Source organism: Ranitomeya imitator, chromosome 2 (genome assembly GCF_032444005.1).
Source record: "Ranitomeya imitator isolate aRanImi1 chromosome 2, aRanImi1.pri, whole genome shotgun sequence".
Taxonomy (NCBI): Eukaryota; Metazoa; Chordata; class Amphibia; order Anura; family Dendrobatidae; genus Ranitomeya; species Ranitomeya imitator.
Window position 1 is genome coordinate 751,608,754 of NC_091283.1, and position 20,146 is coordinate 751,628,899.

Genomic DNA, 20,146 nt, shown 5'->3' on the forward strand with positions numbered 1-20,146 from the left:
TACGCTCCTCCTGTAGAAAGATGGCGGAGGTCAGTGAATCATTCGGCTGATCCCGGCGGCGGTGTGTTCGCAATGGTGTACCGCTGGTGGTACTGCGCAAGAGACTGCGTATGGCGCATACAGTGTGTGTGTTGCGTACGGCGTATACAGTGTTTGTGTGTGTGTTGCGTACAGCGTATACAGTGTTTGTGTGTGTTGCGTACGGCGTATACAATGTTTGTGAGTGTGGTGCGTACGGCATATACAGTGTGTGTGTGGTGCGCTTGTGTGTGTGTGTGGTGTGGTGCGACGGTGTTCCGCTGGTGGTATTGTGCAAGAGGCTGGTATCACCAGCAGTTTCCACATTGAGACACCCATCACTTGAGTGTCCCAATATGGAGGTCGGTGAACTTCCACCACTGGGAATTCTGGGATCCGGACACATCTGGACAGGACATAATGTGAAGACAATACAAGGTAAGTATATATTAAGATGCTCTAGGTTTATATGAAGGGCTATACAGGGACTGTACCCCATAAGAGAAGAACATATTTCTGAATTGCATATCCAATCATTTCCTATTTAACAATCTATATATATATATATATATATATATATATATATATATATATATATATATATATATATATATATATATATATATATATATATATATCTATCTATCTATCTATCTATATATATATATATATATATATATATATATATATATATATAGCACCAACATATTCCGCAGCGCTTTACATTTCAGAGGTTCATATACAAGAGTCATAAGTAATATAGTTAAAGATAATACAAATAAAGCAAACCTGTCAGCAGGATTGTGCACAGTAACCTACAGACAGGGCGGCGCCGTTATACTGATTGAAATGATACCTAGGTTGATGAAATCTGTCTTGTGGTTGTTGTTTAAGCTGTTTTTTCAGTTAATGACATTCTGGTGCTTCAGGGCGGCCTGTGGGGGGTCTGCATGTGGTGCTCTGCTTAGATATTCATCAGTATGGGCTTATGACAGGACACTGTGTGTAGTTTACTGAGCACAATCCTGCTGACCGGTTCACTTTAAAACAAAAATAGTGATGATAATAACATCCAGGAAGTCTGGAAGTGTTCGGTCACCAGGATCAAGTTGTTGTGATAGGCGGAAAACAGGGAGATCCGAATAGGGCCGAGGTGTTTCAGTTTACATTTCTCACCATAATGGGTGAAGCCAAAGGTAAAAAAAAACACCCTGATTCCAGATAAATCACAATAGTATAGAGAGAGAAGAATGGTTACGTCATGGTTTTCTTCTCACCTTGTTAAAGCATGCTTCCCATTCAAGTGCATCTAAGGTTTGGAGATCATGGACTAAAAGTGCTCTCTGCAGATATGTGAGAGCCTGCATTCGGACCTGCCGACGGGCATCACAGCACAGCCATGCAATTCCTAGGAAGTAAAAAGAAAACAAAATTTTCACAAAAGACTGCACAATATAACACAATCATCAACTGAAACGGGATGAATATATAACTTCCTAGGAGCATGTTCCACCACGAAATATGATAAATCCCACAGGCTGGGGTGTGAGATGGCACAGTCTGCCCCTTCTGTGCCGACAGCATAGTGGCAGTCCTAATTTGAAATGAATCAATATTGGATAGATTAGTCCTTGGTTTTTAAGCAATTATTCACTAACGACCATTTGAGTACTAAACTGAGGGCAAAAGGGAGAAGACCGGGCGCACAGCTCTCTCTCTCTATATATATAATCAACAAGCTAGGGGTGCAATGGCAGTAGTAAATAGAACCACAACACTAGAAGAAAAGCCCTACTGCAAATAATGCACACCACAACAACTGTACTGATACAAAAATAGTAATTCAAGTTTTATTGGCACACATAATAATAGTTAAAACATAGTTAAAACCAGAAAATTATGGCTGCTCAGAGTAAATAATGCAATGCCCAATAGCACCAAAAGAAATGCATGAAGAATCCCCAAACTAAACCTAATGGCTCATGAGGCAGTTGTGATGAATATCCAACTGAAACATCCCATCGGGACATGTACTGCTCCTAATGACGCAAAACAGGACCCCATGAAACAAGGAGGCCCACAACACACCAGCCTAATAACTGGCCGTTTAAAAGGATCCACTAACGTAGAAGCCCCATGAAGCTGAAAGAAGTGTAAGGTTTAATTACCAAGTCCTCAGCATATGATTGAACCAACCCCCCGAATCCAGGCTCTGAGTGTGGAAGAAACCGTGGCCCCACGCGTATCGCCCCAACAAATAGGGCTTCGTCAGGGGAAGTAGAAGCGAAGAGAGCAAGGAGATGGACTACAGAGAGTGAATCTTGCGTGTTAGGCCACAATTACACTATCAGTATTTGGTCAGTATTTTACATCAGTATTTGTAAGCCAAAACCAGGTGAGGAACAATCAGAGGAAAAGTATAATAAAAATGCATCAACACTACTGCATTTCTGATCCACTCCTGCTTTTGGCTTACAAATACTCATGTGAAATACTGACCAAATACTGATAATGTGGCTGTAGCCTTAGAGTCTAATAATTTTCCTCAGGCAGGAAAACCTTTGCTTGTGTGGTGTTGAACAGCATTCCCAGAAAAACGATGCCTTGAACCAGGGTCAGAGACTACTTTGCGGTGTTGATGATCCAGCCCAGGTGAGAAAGTATCCAGAGTGATCTGTAGACTCTCGTGGCATGCAGTCTTGATGAGATTATCTAGATAGGGGGTGATGAGAATGCCCCTGCTTTGTAGAATGGCCATAACCATTGTCATTATCTTTGTGAAAACCCTGAATGCTGTGGTTAGGCCAAACGGTAGTGAAATGAACTGGAAGTGGGATCCTTGGATTGCAAAGCTGAGGACTCTCGGGAGGAGAAGGAAAATGGGTATGTGCAGATAAGCATCCTGAATATCCACCAAGCACATGAATACCTCGGGCTCCATTGAAGCTGCGACAGACCGAAGAGATTACATTCTGAAGTGTCACAGACATACATGTCTGTTCAATAATTTGAGCTCCAGTATGGAACCACGAACCGGTTTGAATAGAAACCCGAAAAGTGTTTTGGTGGGGAAACGGAGACGATGATGCCTGCCTTAGGAGAACAAGTTGATAGCATTGAAAAACTCGGGAACGAGGAAAGCATTCTTTGGTGGGCAGGACTTGAAAATACGAGAATGAGGAATGTAGAAAAAGGTTATCTTGTAACCGTAGGAGACCACGTCCTGGACCCAGGGTGTCCTCAATTGTCGTGAGCCATTCGTCCCGAAATTGAAGGAGATAGCCGCACAGCCTGAGAGTATTCCCAGGTGGGAGCGACCAGTCAGGTCGGGGAGAATCTGTTGGATCAGATTCTGGGTAGCCAGCGCTGCTCGTTTCTTGGATGCCAGGCAGGGGGTGGTTTGAAGGAAGGTCTCTTCTGCTGAAGGACTCGAGACTTGTCCTGTCGGATATTGTTCTGGAACGAAAATCTCTAAAAATAACTAAATTGGACTGTGTGACGGGACGAACATTTGGCCTTCTGTTGAGGAAGTGAAGTGCCTTTACCCCCTGTGGCATTCGAGATTATTTTATCTAGTTACTCTCCAAAAAGACAAGAACCTTGGAAAGATAGGCCAGTCAGAGACTTTTTTGATGCAGAGTCTGTGTTTCATGACTTCAGCCATAAGACTCTGAAAATAGTGATGTTGCCGGCTGCCAGGGCTGAAGAGGCGTATACATCAAGTGGGGCGGACAGTAGGTACTTACCTGCTTAACTGGTACGGTCCACTAGGTCAAAAGGAGGAGCGTCAGCAAGAAACTGCCTCAGTCGCCTACGTACAGCGAAAGAGGGATAAAGGGCTGAGCCCGCGGCCTCAAAGTCTGACTTGGCGAGTGTTTCAGTGTGTCACAGGGCTCCATAAAGAGGGATCCATCAAACAGAGGGAGAATGGTGTTAGTGGAAAGACAGGAGGATCCACTGAGGGAGATTCTGCTCATTTATGAAGCAGGTCAGCTGCAAAAGGATTCAAAATGTTAATTCATTTTCTTGTGATACGCTTGTCTGGGTGCTTCCATTTCTTAGCAAAGATTCTGTTCAACTCCTTGTGATTGGCAAAGCTACGGGGATGGCACTTCATCCTTCTTAAGGATACGGCCTGCTCCGAGGGAGAGGTCTCTGCGTCCTTTATGTTAAGGGTCTGATTAATAGCTATAATCAGACTATCAACAGTCTCATACAGTTTGGAGATCAGTTTGGAGTCTAGATCAGAATCTGACTCGATGTGGATCTGACTCCTGCGCCGCTGGAGCGTCAGCTGTTGGGTAGAGGGAAAGAGCTGGAGTCCTGGAGGACGGTGATGGTGAACTAGATGATGAGCTGGTATGGGCATGCTTGTTTGAGCTCCTGAAGTTCCTGCAAGGGGTACCCTTGTGTATATGGTAGGAGGGGAGATACGAAACAACTAGGAAAACCAACAGGGGCCTAGGCAGCCATTCTAAGATCGAGACCAAAGTGTGGGATGTTGTGGTTAGGTCAGCTACAGGCAGAAATGCGGCCCACTCAGGAGAGATGCAAATTCTCGAGGCAGTGGGGGGCTCCTGGATTGGTATAATTGATGGATGGCAATTTGGGCCGAGGTCTGACTAGAGGGAAACATTTTATTACAGGAGGAGCATGGAAAGTGTCGGACAATAGGGGGAGGATGGAAGTGAGGCAGAGAGAGAGGGAGAGAGAGAGAAAGCTAAAGAAAGTATGTGCCAGGGGAAGCTTGCCTGGGATAAGAGCTGCCACCCAGAGGGAAAGCTTACTCAGAACGGGATCCTGGCAGATCCTGGATGGTCTGGAAGGCAGAACCTGCGGTGATCCTGAGTCCTGGAGGCGCTGAGGTCTGGAGGGCCAAGTCTGGGGTGAGGCATGAGGTGGGTGCTGCACTGTGGAGAGCATAGAAGATGGTGCTGGATAGAAGGGGCAGAGCCCGAGGATTCGTGCAGAATTCCAGCTCGGCGAGTCAGGGAGGATAGGCAGCGTCAGAATAACGGGTGCAGTATTCCCGCACGATGGGAAGAAGGGCAGTTCAGATTGGCTGGCGGAGCCTCGCGTGGGACTCAGAGCGTGTGATTGGCTGGGCTGTTAGAGGCGAGGCCCAGCCCTGTGTAAGGCCCAGGTTGGAGCCAGGGACTAAATTTGTACCTGGAGGCCAAAGGGGAAGTAGATGGTGCGGATGTCGTCGCAGGAAGGAAAATTTGTTTCCAGTACGCATGGTGGAAAACTGATATTAAAGGACTTAGATGCAGACCTCTGGAAAGCTGTTATGGGACCTGAGCACAGACCTTCAGACAGCTGGCAGGTAATGGATCCATCTTCCTACCCTGCACGTCTGGCTTTGAAAGAAGAGCGGGCCGGGTGTAATGGCGAGGATCAGTCCGCCTGTGCGGATGTCCCAAAAACTCTTGGGGGTGAGATAGGGTCCTGCCTGGTAGACACGAGAGGGTATAGTAGTGAGGCCATCACACACTGTGCTCCTGGTCTTTGAAGGGAGGGGGGGACGGAGTGACAATTCCACTTCATTTCCCAAAATCACAAGTTGTATCTGAAAGAGAGATCATTAATAAAAAAACAAAACCTAATTTAGAAATGCAGCTAAAGTGATTAGCCTCCTGCCAGTTGGTGGGTGTATACTGCTGGGGAGGAGCGACTTTTTTTGCATAGTGTCAGCCTCCTAGCGACAGCAGCATACACCCATGGTTGCCTGTGTCCTCCAATGAAGAATTAGAGAAAAACACTTTGCAAAGGACTATAGTGCAGTCTTGTTTTTCAATGGTATCTGCTGATGAATGTAAGTAATATGCGCCACTATCAGAGGCTATGATTAGCGTTTTTTGCGGCAGTATTGGCATGCTAGATTTGTCTCTTGTGCCTGCTGATAAAGTTTAGTGTTGAAAAAAAAGTCCTATTCTATAGAATCAGGTTTTAGCCAAAAGATGCAGCAAAACCTGATATCTGCAGTTTTGGTGTGTTTTTTCAGCGATTTTTTTCACCTCTCATTCAAGTCAATGGATGAAAAATGCTGAAAAAACGCTGAAAGAAGTGACATGCTCTATGTACAAAAAAAAAAAAAACAACATGCAAAGCACAAAATACTAATGACAAAAAAAACCAATGTGTGTGCATGAGATTTTTGAAATCTCATAGGCTTTGCTGGTACTGAAAATTAGCATAAAAAACACAGCAAAAACGCCTAGTGTGAACTTAGCTTTATGCTTACAGCACTTTTTAATTTTATCATTTATGAAAAGATGCATGTAGACTGAAAGATTATCCAGAACGAGTATTCCTAAGAATAGTTGTGCAGTGTAAACAGACTGCTAATTATCCAACGAGCAAAAAGCTCATTGTCCTGTAACATGCTGAGTAATCGGAAGAAGACTGTCTAAAATTTTACTCAAGATGGTGGTGGTCAAGAGGGAGATAACTCACCTTGTAGCAATGGACACCAGCAGTTTGACCACAGAGTCCTTGAGTCTGCTGTGATCTTCTCTCCTGCGGTCTCTAGGTGGCGCTGTTCATCTGCCCAAGAACTGTAAATTGTGGCAGCTCTTGTGTGAAGAGTGTGCATCAGATCAAGAAGCTAAAAGAAACACATAGATGTGAAGCCTTTTTTGAAAAAAATTGGGAAATGGAAGACAAATCTACCTTTACATACTGAATAGCATTTCTCCCAGCCATCAGCTGTTCCTTCTGCAAACATTCAATGAAAACTAGGAACAAAGAAAAAAAAAAAAACTGTGGCACTCACCCCGTAGCTAAAAAGCTATTCCTTTTATTACATCAGGGCAGAGGTACAGACAGAGAAAACGTGACGGTCATTTTACTCTGCCAAGCACTTCCTCCAGGCTCTTTTTTCTGCTAGTTTGACGGTCTCCTCCGCCTGGATGTAATAAAGGAATAACTGTTGGCCCCGGGGTGAGTGACATGGTTTTTTCTCTGTTCCCATTTCTGACGTTGCCAGTCTCCTGTTGAGCTGCACATGTGGCTATGTTGTAACTGACTCAGGACTTAATAATGATATTTATCTCCATATGTTACGTCAATAATTTGATTGCAATGACTAGCAGTGCCGACCTATCCTCTTTTCACTGCCTGTCATGTAAGGACATGTGCACTGTCCATATAAACAGGTGCGGTGTGAACATTTCAAATATGGCCTCTTTGGCTATACAAGAAAGGATGCCAAAATGGGTGAGTGAAATAACGGATTCAGTCCACATTCTCATTTATGCTATGAGACATAACATTTTATACAGCTAGTAAGATACAGTCATGGCTTCCACAACTATCCTACTATCTGCAAAACCTTACCATGGTGTGAACGAGAACATCTGGACATTCACATCTACCTCTCTAATGCAGGCCCTGTCCTCCTCCGTGCCAAGGAAGAAAAGGATCACAGAGCAAATTCCAGAAGAGTAAAGCCCACTGACATTAGAATATAGCTGAACAGCAGACAATAGGCAGGAATAGTGAAATCAGGTCTCCTTCACCAGGACCAAAGGTAAAGAGTCAGAAACAAAGAAGAGTCACATGCAGATTACTATCAAGTGCCTCCGGGGATGTTTGGGTTGGATCTGAAGTAGGCTGAATGCGGTGATGGATTTCTCTGAACTTGGATCTGGTATTTTAGAGTATACCAGTGTCCATGTGCCATCGTCCTGCAGAGACGCACATGCATCTTATATCACAATTACCAGTAATATCAGGTTCTCACAAGGGTTATCTCCAAACAGATGTATATGAACACTGGGACTACTGCAGACCCGGAGAATGGGATACCCAGAGTCCCCGTGACTACAGCGGTAATGTGTATGTGACCACCACTCCATTAACTTCAGTGGGTCTGTAGAAGTGCAAATATGTGAGCCCCATTCTAATACGCAGTCAATGGAGTGGTGGTAAAGCATAATCATTACACCCCATTCGCATATGGGACCACCATTCTTGGCATCTTTAGGGCTTCTAGAATTCAGACCACCACAATACATATATTGCCCGAGGGTAGGTGATAAATGTGGTTGGTAGGATAACCCTTTAAGAAAACCCTCTAATTTAACTCCCACTCATCAATATAACCTGAATCATATTGATCTCCATCTCCTAAAAGACAAGTCTTAGCAGTTTACCACAATCCACCCCCTCTTTTGGGACATGTTTGCAGAGACAACACTGGTTTCCCATGTTAGGAAGCAGAATTATTAAAGGGCGCTTCTTCTGTTGTGAGGGAATAGACTAATGCTAAGCAAGAGTTAAGCAAATTCTGGTGTTAGTAAAGCCAGTGAAGGTGGTCACGTTATAGTGGTCTGGGGCAGTGAAAGGGCCAATTCCAAAATTCAGGTCACTCCCAGGGCTTAGTTGGGTTGTCCCTTTTCAGACAATGCTGATCCCCAGGAGCAGATTCTTAGAAAAAAAAAAAAACAAAAAAAAAACAACGACACACTTGACTCAGTGTCCGTTGGGTCAAATGCTGAGAGCAGCCAATTAGTGAGCTCAGCGGCTCTGAAGAGGGTGTTTCATCTACTATTGGGGTCACAGTACGGCTTCCATATTGTCAACACGAGGACAACGCTGCAGCCAATACCGGACACTGGAAACAGGAGGACCAGGAGACCGTGAGTAAAGGGCGCTTTACTTTTGCTTTGGATTTCTTAAACGGAGCCAAGATTTTATAAATGGGACAACAGGTCCTCAAGTTGCCTTATTGGCAATTAAAAATTCTTATCTAGACATCCTTTCAGGCCACAAAGTGGCAGAATAAGGATTTGTGCCCCAAGGCTAATACTTTACAGCCTGTAACACGTGATCAATAACTCCATCACAGGCGGTCCTTGAATGCATTTAGTTAATTATAAGTGATGTGAAATCAGTGATTTGACAAAAGAACATGGAAAATCATTTCCTGAAGAAATCAAGTAGTCCTTATTTCTTCTTCGTAGTCCAAGAAAAATGGGAAGATATGAAGGAGGAGGAAAGGCCTGCCATACTTACGTCGTGACTAACCTGTAATGACACAGTGTGGTAACTGGCGGGCACACTCTCGTCCTCCTCATCATCGCTGTGTGAACGGTATTGGCGCTGATTGGAGACCCTGGAGCGACGCACAGGATTTTCCTTCTCTTTAGTTTTCTTCTTGAAGCGGTTGGCTTTGCTGTCATACTTGTGACTCTTCGCTCGCTTCTCTTGGGATTTATACCCTTTGGAAGTGACAGGATCATTTTTCAACCACACAAAATTACTAAATGACTGAAGACAAGCAATGAAAGTAGCAAACACATTCAGAGATGTGCAGGAAAACCGGCAGTTACAATTCTTTAAAAATTGAAGTGTCTGCGATAAGTTGAATACACATTTGCCAGCATATGTAACGGACACTACACAGTGTATGGAGCTGTGGGGACCCGGCTCTGTATATGGTGTATGGTGGCCACATGGGCATATTACCCGGAGTACAGTGTGCAAATGAGTTTAAGGGGAACCTGTCACCTGGTTTTGGCCACTTTATTGGAGAGCAGCATAATATAGGGTCAGGGACCAGGATTCCAGTGATGTGTCACTTACTGGGCTGTTTGCTCTACTTTAATAATAATCACGTGCTGAGAAACCAGTGATTTTATAGAGAGCTGGTAAACCTGGTGCCATGTAGTCCTAAAAATTCATAAACTCTGCCCATGAGTGGTGTTGGTGCAATTATACAAAGCTCAGCATTCAGAGAACCGATAGGCCTGCAGCAGATAAAACAGGGATTTAATCAAAACTGCAACAAGTGGTAGATTGCTGGAATCTCTCTGCCCCTGCATCCTTTGACGGAGTAACAAATTCCTGCTGACAGATTTCCTGTAATTACAGCATACAAAACTTGTACAGTACAACTTTTATTATCTTTTTTTATGATGGTGTTTGTATAATCGCAAATGTTACCATGTTTATGCCCTGAGTTACCCATACTAGATTGTATTTAAAGGGGACTTAATATTTTGGGGACTTAATATTTTGACAGTAAGTGCAATGTCATGCCCAGAATGTGTCTACCTTTTAATTCCAGATTGAGGAGTTGTATATGGGACACAGCACACTCGCCAACAACATAGCTATTGGATCTGTTAGAAGGAAGAAGACTGAGCAACACTTACACACACCTCCATTAAGACTCGCCTCTACAAAGACCCGGATTGTCTTTACACACAACTCAAAGTTCTCTGGTGTGACATGTGCGGCGTCACGCACAATGAACGACAGGGATTCCACACTCTTCATAAGGGATTTTGTATCATGTGGGCTAAAGTCCAGACCAATGGTTAAACTGTACTGGTTTACTGGAGTGTTTGTTCCTGGCTTGTTCATCACTGCAGTTATTTTAGAAGCGTCAACATCTTCCTTTCCAACCTTTAAGGAAATAAAACACATAACATGCTCATATTAAACAACAAAAAGTTATGTTAGGTCCAAAAAGTGATGTAGTGATTAGAGATGGAGCAAACCGATTCACAGAGTCCGTCCATTAGTGATGTCAGTAATCTGTGTCTCCTGGATGGGAGCCCTGACCACTGCCTGTTGTCTGACTGCATCCATGGCTCTTTTTCATGATTAGCCAACATCATTGTTGTGGCATGATACACATGACGTTACACCAGGCTGACGAATCAATAGAACAATCACTGATGCCATCAGGTAATAGACAGGTCTCAAGACACCAACAGCCACAGAATATAGATGTGGCCAATGTCCTGGGTCCTGCAAACCAATTAGAACCAACTCTAGTAGTAATCCCTTACCTAACCATTCTCCTCCTGTGGTGGGAATACATTAAATTAAATGTTAATAAATATCTGCAGTTTGACTAACTATAATACACTATATTATAAGCTACATGAAGGGTGGTTCTTATGTGTTCTTCAGGAGCACTCCTCTCCCCTGCCTCCTAGCTTCCTAATTGCCAAGGATGAAGGAGGAGGAATACGATGTGTTCCTGAACAATTGACAGTATGGACTAGCAGGATGATGGTGCTGCTGGCCCAAGCGGTGCCCTCTCCGATGTTGCCTCAGCAGCAATGGAGTAGCATAAGGTCACAGAAGCTAAGGGGATGCAGTGATCCGTCCAGGTTCAGAGGAGCGTTCATCAGCCTTGTAGCATAGCGTCTGTGTGTGCTGCACTCCTTACCTAGGAGATCGGCCATCACTGATAAATGATAGAGGTGGCCGGCAACCTGGGCAATGAGCAGTAAACTAAAAGACTGAAAATCCCACCATTCTAAGAGGTAATTTGCCAAGTTGCTGATTTTTATAAACACTCTGAAATATTTCCTAGTTATGATTATGAGATGACATTTTTAATCTCCCTCTGTAGTCATTCCGGCAGACGGCCTCTTTCCAGCCACTCTCTGACTTCTCCTGAAGCCAACCTAAGCTTAAATTCTTTTTGATTCACATTTATTTTAAATAGACAGATGAGCTTCTATTCTGTTGATTACATAGTGCCGATGTATGAAAAATAGGAGAAAAGCCTGCTTGTTTTGGGGACTTTGAAATCATTGATTTTGCTGTGCTCGGATATTAAATGTCTGCTTACCACAAGCCAGCCGCTGTTCGCCATATCCACGTCCGTGACTGATCGGTGCATCTTGGACTGCTTGCTGTGCTCAGTGTAAACCTCAGAATCAGAGGTGTATCCGCGATCCAAGCTGACATCAGTGGCGTGATAAGAGGAGACTTCACTGTCAGACTGAGCACCTAGCAATGAACATATGGGTTTAGAACAGTGATATTTTTCAGATTTCTTTAAACAGAATGTCATTTTTTACTACGTGGAGCCAGATAAGATGGGAAAAATTTGCCAATCAGCTTCTACTTTAGTAGAAAAACTGCAAGTGCAAATCGCTGAAGAAGTTTCGAAACTATAGTAGATCTGTATCCAGACTTCACATTACAAACACAGATATTTATTAGACCTGATGAGGCAGATGTACTTACTTATCAGAATGGCTGTATAATTTTTTTTAATCTTCATTGCTTAATATTTTAATTCAGATTTTATTGTTAGAAGGACTCATAACTCACTGATATGCAAACAAGTACATCAGCCTCATCAAGTCAAAGACCTTTTTGGTGACATATATAATCTAGTGCCAGATATATTTTAAAAGAAAACAAAATCTGTCACCAGTTTTTTTTCCCCACTTACTCTGAGATCAGCATAAAGAAGGGGTAGATACACAAATTCCAGAGATGTGTCATTTACTGTGCTGTGAGCTGTAGTTTTTATACAATCACAATTTGATCAGCCAATTATAACTAGAGGACTAGTAACTCTGCTGCCTTGTAGACCTCCGGATTTATTAGCTCTGTATAAATCCGTCCCCACCACAAATTAACAGCTTTCTGGCAATGCACAGCGTACACAGACGGCTGCCAGTCAGAGGATGTGTTATACAGAGCTCCGCATTAAGAAAACTGGTAGATCTGCAGCAGATTAAACAGTTTTCAACCAAAATTGGAGCACCCAGTAAATGATATATTGCTGGAATCAGGGTCTCTGCTTCTCTCAGATGGGGTAGCAAAAGATTTCCTTTAATTTTGTTTCTATAAAACAAAAGCCATGCCACTTCTCAATCGCATGTAAGAAAAATAAAGAAAATGTGTAACCAAATGTGATCATTACACAGAACTTTTTAATATGTAAAAGTTTTAATATTTGTCAAATAGGCAGTGCAAACAAGGTGCACATATTTATTACCCGTCTAATGGACAAGCAACAAGCACATTAACCCAAATCCCTTTGCCTTGTTTAGATCTAGTAAACTCATTGGAGGGCTACGGTAGTGATCCCTTTCTGACTACGGTAAGGAAGGGGTTAGTAAGTGTAAAGCTTTACAATGGGGTTGCTCACAAGAGTGATCTGCTTAGGTTACCCCTAAAGAATATCTAGTAAAAGCCAAGGCCAATTGCCCAGTTTGCCACTCTTTCGAAAGGTCTCTGGCAGCACATAAGCAATCAGGCACAATCACAAGTGATTACAAATAAATAATTGAGAAATCAATATAAAGTTCTCAAGTTGCTAATTGAAAGAAAGATTTCCCATATGGGATACGTATGAAATATCCCCAAGATGTTCTCTTGTTGAGGGGATGTGATTGAGTCAGGCACTCCTGATTCCTGAATCACTGGCGTCTGATGGGTGGCGTGAGCCATGCCAGAAATCTTACACCAGTCCCTGGAGTAAGATTTCTGGAGTAATATCACAGCTCGTCATAAATTAGAAACTAGCACGAAAACGGCAAAAGTCGTTAAAGTTTTACACAACTCCGAAATGGCTTTGCTGTATCGGGCCTGTATATTCCATCCATGCTGGTCCCACCACATAAATCAAGAATAGAGGCCTACGAGGCACTGTGGGGAATAGGAAAGTGGCCATGCCAGTGGGTCATTTTCTATTCACAAAGGTGTGACAGGACTCCATTATCAAGAAAGATTCCGCTGAATCTGGAACCATTGGCAATTAATATCCCAGAAGGGTCCACCCCTTTAACGCTGCCGACGAAAAGTTAATTTAAAAAAAAAAAGTAATACACACTTAGGAAGTATGCCATGTTTTACCAGTAAGCTAATTAAATCCAGCTATAGGAGTAAAGCTTGTCATGTATCCAACTCTCCCTATTAACCTCATCAGAAGTACAGTACTTTTATTAGTTTTCATCCTAAAGTTAAAAACATTTTGTTGGTAGATCTCAAGAATGCATTCATGAAAATGTCATATTTTGTACAAGTACATAATGTTTCCTTTTTTATGTGTCTCAAAAACATGACTAGATAATCTCCAGACATTCTAGTGATTAGCAGGCTTAATACAGGATCTCGAGAAGATTTCCATGATTAATTAGGTCTCTCATCTAAGAAGGTTGCAAAGATAGGAATATTATATTCTCTTGGAAAATAGTATTTTGAGGAGCGGCGATAAATATCTACTTAATGAAATGCTAGTTACCTCTTAGTCACACCATTACCTATGACATAAAAACCCAGAATGAACATTGCAGGCGGTAAACATGCAGAGCAACTGAACCCTTTTAATTTTATTAATGGATTTAAGCAGCATATTTATTTTCTTCATCTGGCCTTCACTTAATTTAGAGACGGCAAAAAGCAGCTGCTTATCTCTCGGGGCATTGAATTTCATAAAGCACTTCCTCCACGTACCTGCATCATTATCGTTTCTGGTTGTCACCTGCAGGGCAGCTGGCGGCTTCACTCCGGCTCCAATGCACTCCAGCAGGCAGAACAGCGTGTACCAGTCAGTGCTAGAATGGATGTTGGCAGCATTGGTCTTCAGCAGTTCATGAAGTCCAAAAGCCACTTGTCGGCTCACCCTGGACAGCACGCTTGGCTTCATCATTAAAAGAATACGAAGTGATAGGAGAACCTGCGGAGCAAATGGCAGGCTTAGAAAATGGTAACTACTTCTAACATGTACAAATTAAAGGGGGTTTCCACGTAAATCATTTTTCCTATTGAGTGTATGCAGCATATGGAATGGCAAATATTTAAATTCAGAGCAATTATTTCAAAATGGTCAGTACTTCAAGACTTCTCGTTGCGAACACAAATTAATGTATCATGCCATTTCACTCACTTTTCCTCTAATAACCATTCAGCATTCTGCTTGTGTGTCTAAATCTACCTTTAGCCTTGAGTTTCTTATAATCCTGGACATCCTATTGTCTGAAAAACACATGTCCTCCACTTGCTTAGCCTAGGCCATTGTGGCTTACCTGTCCACTGATCTCTTCACGACGTAACAATCGAATAGCAAGTCGAAGCAGTCCTACCACTGCGCGCTCCACAAGGAAACAATACTCCACAGCATGAGCACAGAGATGGTAGAGATGATCTCGTACTACTTGCCAGACACAGCCCACACGGTCTCTTCATTGGGGAAGAAAAAGAAAAGGCATTTTATTAATACAGAACAAAAACACCGTCACTTCGATTTTGCTATACCAACCCACATGTAGACACAGATGTTACAGGTTATAAATCCCAGTACAATGTGCGTCTCCATATACACACATACACGACCCGGCAGGTATCAGTAGTAATGACATCACCAGCCCGGCTCCAGATGTGGAAACGAGAAGAGGCAAAATACAACTTTCATGGTAAGAGGCGGGTCTCTCCATTATGAGCAATCACTACTTAGAAGGGTCACACGACAATAAACAAATTACAAAAAGTCCACCTCTGCTGGGACATTCAAAATTTCACAGCAAGAAAATACCCAAAAAACTTTGTGTTAGGTATGCTATAATAACAAATATATATGTGAAGATACAAATAATTTAATAAATTATCAGAGTAGAAATCATATAGCCAGCCTGCACAACATGTGACCCACCAAAGGACTTTGTGCGGTGCGCGGAGCTGTTCAGGATGCACCAGCTCATTTTACCTATATTCAAATGAATTTGTGTCTTGCAGATGCAAATACAAATGAACACTGTGGAGCAGAGACTGGCGCAGATCAAAGCAGCGCTCGTCTGTCCCAGCCCCGAAGTGCAGCAATGTGAGGACGTCAGCACCAGCAAGGGAAGGGTTGTAATACTTGGAAGGCACATACTGGGGCAATGGGTTTTTTTTGTGGGCAATTAGGGGAGATAATAAAAGGGGGCAGTGGGGACATTACGGAAAGGGGCAGTATGTGGGGGACATTACGTAGAGCGGCAGTATGTGGGGGACATTACGGAGAGGGGGAGTATGTGGGGGACATTACAGAGAGGTAGTATGTGGGGGACATTACGGAGAGAGGTAGTATGTGGGGAACATTACGGCGAGAAGTAGTATGTGGGGGACATTACAGAGAGGCAGTATGTGGGGGACATTACGGAGAGGGGCAGTATATGGGGGACATTACAGAGAGAGGTAGTATGTGGGGGACATTACGGAGAGAGGTAGTATGTGGGGGACATTACAGAGAGAGGTAGTATGTGGGGGACATTACAGAGAGGCAGTATGTGGGAGACATTACAGAGAGGCAGTATGTGGGGGACATTACAGAGAGGGGCAGTATGTGGGGGACATTACGGAGAGGTAGTATGTGGGGGACATTACGGAGAGAGGTAGTATGTGGGGGACATTACGGAGAGAGGTAGTATGTGGGGGACATTACGGAGAGAGGTAGTATGTGGGGGACATTACGGAGAGAGGTAGTATGTGGGGGACATTACGGAGAGAGGTAGTATGTGGGGGACATTACAGAGAGGCAGTATGTGGTGGACATTACAGAGAGGCAGTATGTGGGGGACATTACAGAGAGGCAATGTGGGGGACATTACAGAGAGGTAGTATGTGGGGGACATTACGGAAAGAGGTAGTATGTGGGGGACATTACGGAGAGAGGTAGTATGTGGGGGAAATTACGGAGAGAGGTAGTATGTGGGGGACATTAAGGAGAGAGGTAGTATGTGGGGGACATTACGGAGAGAGGTAGTATGTGGGGGACATTACGGAGAGAGGTAGTATGTGGGGGACATTACGGAGAGAGGTAGTATGTGGGGGACATTAAAGAGAGGGGCCGTGTGGTTGGGAAATTACGGTGACAGGCACTGGGGGGGATATTTTGCGCAAGTAGTACAGTAAGGGACAATTATATATTCAACGGCACAGCATGGAAGATATTTCTTTATATATTCAACGGCACAGCATGGAAGATATTTCTATTTATGGGGCAATATAAGGATAATTTTGTTTTTAAGAGCACAGTGTCAGGATGTGCTGTTGAAAACAGAGAAGAGAAGTTCTGGGAATTAAATTTCAAAGTCAGAGAAGATGTCCCCCCAATAAAGGTACCTGGATGTAAATGTTAATTTGTGATACTGCCTGTGTCTCTTTAGTACTGCAATTCCTGTATGCGCCACAGTCTGAAGATGACTGATGACCACAAATCCCGGTACCTCCTCACGGGAATTGTAGGTTCATGCAATACGATTATAAGTGGGGCTGACCTGACATTACAATTCATTGCTGTAAAGAGCTTGGTGCTGTGTACATGTCCTGATTGCGGTTCTGTATTCCACGATTAAATGCTTTCCATTAAGACAGCATAGCGAATTAAACATAAATTACAAATTGCCAAAAGGCAACAAAATCCATATCTAAAGACTGTTAAAATGTAACTTTTAATTAACTATTTTAAAGAAATAATACATTATAAAATTTGCATGAGTCAGTGTGTATTCCAGGACACTGAGGGTCTAGTTCCCATTACTCTCATTTATCTCAGTATACTCATACTTAAATCCAGTGTCCCATTTATATCAATCACCCTATTATGGTTCCAGGATTAGCTTGGTGCATCCGCTACCTCACTTATCCTATATTGCTGTATCACCATACACTCCTGACTAGGCACTGACTACATTCTTGTACAGCGGCTCGTGTTATGTAATCATGTACTGATGGTGGTTCTGATCTTGTACACATGTTGCATTCCACAACACACATCATGCCTATGTTAACACTAAAAAATCCTCAACACTTAGATATTTGATATTATGAGGAGTATTTGCTGAGTTTCTGCTCTAGATACAGGATTTTGGTTACTCATCGTAAAATCCGTTTCTCTGAGCCTTTATTGGGGGACCCAGGAAACCATGGGTGTATGCTGCTGCCACTAAGAGGAGGACACTAAGCACAAAAAAATAGCTCCTCCTCAGAAGTACATGCCACCAACTGGCACCAAGTTAATCAATTAGGGGATGTGCACACGTTGCAGATTTCCTGCAGATCTGCAGCGCTTTTTTCCGTGCAGAAATGCTGCAGATCCGCAAGTGATTTACAGTACAATGTAAATCAATGGCAAAAAAATGCTGTGCTAATACGCATGGAAACTGCAGCAGATTCAAAAAAGGACCATGTCAATTCTTTTACAGATCTGCTGCGTTTCTGCACTCATTTCATAATAGAAATCCGCAGGGGTAAAAAAAAAGAAGAAATCCGCACAAAAATCTGCAACGTGTGCGCATACCAAAAAAAACACGCAGATTCTGACCTGCATTTTCTGCCAAGAAATGTAGAATCTGCACAGAAAATTCCACAGTCATATCTGCAACGTGTGCATATAGCCTATGTAAGAAAGCAGGAGAAGCAATGTGTAAAGGAAGAACATGGAAAGATACCGATATTAAGTTGAGTAACCAAAATCCTATTTTCACTATAGCTTCTCAGGGATACACAGGAAAACATGGGATGTCTCAAGACAGTCCCTAGGGAGGGGAACAGCTCTAACTCCATTCCGGTCAGAGAACTAGCCACTGCCACTTGTAAGATTCTCCTACCTAGGCTGGCATCTGCCAAGGCATAGGTATAGAGCCTGTAGAATGGATGCCCGATGGCGAACCGCCGAGGAAGCACCCACCATTCGGGTAGAGTGGTACGCCTCCAAGATTGCCGCTTGGATCCAGCGAGCATTTGTAGCCTTGGATGCCGGAAGGCCTCTACGAGTACCCTCCGGTATAACAAAGAATCTGGCCTCTGGTTCTGACCCGAGAACGCCAAGCTAAAATCTTTTGGAAAAGAATAGATAACGCAGACACTTGGCTCTTCAGCAAGCGGAGAGCTAGCATTGAGTCTTGCTTGAAGGAAGGCCAGAATAGAAGGAAGTGCGATTAATCTCATGCCATCAAAAGAAGGCTTTCCAAGTCTGATGGTAGACTTGAGACGATGCGGGCTTCGGAGATTGGATTAGGCTAGGTTCAGATTGCGTTAATGGGACCACGCTAACGAACAGCGTTGCACAGCAAAATTAACGCCGTGCAACACGTCCGTTAGCGCGCCCATTGGCAGCAATGGGAACGTGCATTGCTAGCGCGTGCCAAAAATGCGATGTGCTGGTGTTTTGTGACGCGCCTCGGATGCTGCTTGCAGCGTCCGTGGCGCGCCCGAGGTCCGTTCCCGCTCTTGCAGATCGGGGATCTGCGAGAGCGGGGACATTAAACGCGACCCCGAAAAAGACATTGCGTTAGCGCAATCCGCTAGCGCTTAGCGCTAAACGGATTGCACTAACGCAATCTGAACCTAGCCTCATAGTTTGAATCATACGTTCTGAAAACTGAACACTATTAGAACTGCGGTTTCAACAGCCACGTCGTCAAATCGAGAGACCGAGAATTCCGGTGGGAGAAAGAAAATCTGGTCTGTTCGGGAGCTTCCAAGGGGAGTCTGTGAGCAAATTGATGACCTCTGCATACCAGGCCCTCCTGAGTCCATCCGGTGCCATTAGAATGACAGGCACCCCTTCCGCCTTGATCTTCAATAGCCTGGGAAGCAGGGTTAGAGGCAGGAACAAATCAGGAAGGTCAACCTGTGACCAGGGTATCGCCACCAAAGCGTCGATGCCCACCGCTAGAGGATGGTGGGACCTGGAGACGAACTGCGGGATCTTTCTGTTCATCCTGGAGGCCATGGGATCTAGGATCGGTGGTCCCCACCATAGACAAATCTGATGGAAGATGTCCTGATGCAGAGACCATTCTTCTGCCGCGAGACCCTCACAACTGAAAAAGTCGAAGGCCCAATTGTCTACACCTACAATGTGCACTGCCGAAATTACCGGAACCTTGTGCTCTGCCCAGAGAAGGATCTTCAAAACTTCGGTCATTGCCAGAGGACACAGAGTTCCACCCTCAGTTGACATATGCCACTGCGCTGGAATTGTTTGTATTAACTTGAACTGCTAGGCCTCTGAGAAAATCCTGAAAGTGCAGAAGGGACAGAAGAATGGTCCTGATCTCGAAAATGTTGACTAGCAACGAGGTCTCTTCCAGCGACCAACTGCTCTGGGCCGTGTTGATGCAGAAAACAGCTCCCCAGCCGAGGAGACTGGCATCTGTTGTAACCACTTTCCAATAGATATGGAGGAAGGACCAACTATGGCGAATGACAGGGAAGGACAGCCACTACTTTAGGGATGCCCTGATTAGAGACGAGATCCGGACTGGACGATCCAGGGAGAGAAGAGACCTGTTCCATTGGGACAGGATGGTCTTTTGAAGTGGCCTGAAGCGAAACAGAGAAGGCTATTGCTTCCACAGCCGCCATCATCCTGCCCCGA

At 43.9% G+C, this 20,146-nt stretch overlaps 1 protein-coding gene across 8 annotated transcripts in view; it reads right to left on the reverse strand.

The window, feature by feature from the left end:
• The window catches only part of GBF1 (golgi brefeldin A resistant guanine nucleotide exchange factor 1), a 349,375-nt gene that overhangs the window by 36,142 nt on the left and 293,087 nt on the right, over window positions 1-20,146 (reverse strand). For 3 of the 8 annotated variants that reach the window (XM_069753291.1, XM_069753287.1, XM_069753288.1), the window contains exons 29-35: window positions 14,811-14,964; window positions 14,239-14,461; window positions 11,615-11,775; window positions 10,179-10,431; window positions 9,037-9,242; window positions 6,475-6,625; window positions 1,296-1,426 (exon numbers count right to left, since the gene is read on the reverse strand). In XM_069753291.1, the coding sequence (XP_069609392.1) occupies window positions 1,296-1,426; window positions 6,475-6,625; window positions 9,037-9,242; window positions 10,179-10,431; window positions 11,615-11,775; window positions 14,239-14,461; window positions 14,811-14,964 (1,279 nt within the window). The remainder of the gene's footprint in view (window positions 1-1,295; window positions 1,427-6,474; window positions 6,626-9,036; window positions 9,243-10,178; window positions 10,432-11,614; window positions 11,776-14,238; window positions 14,462-14,810; window positions 14,965-20,146) is intronic. The other 5 variants (XM_069753293.1, XM_069753294.1, XM_069753289.1 and 2 more) reach the window with 3 other exon arrangements.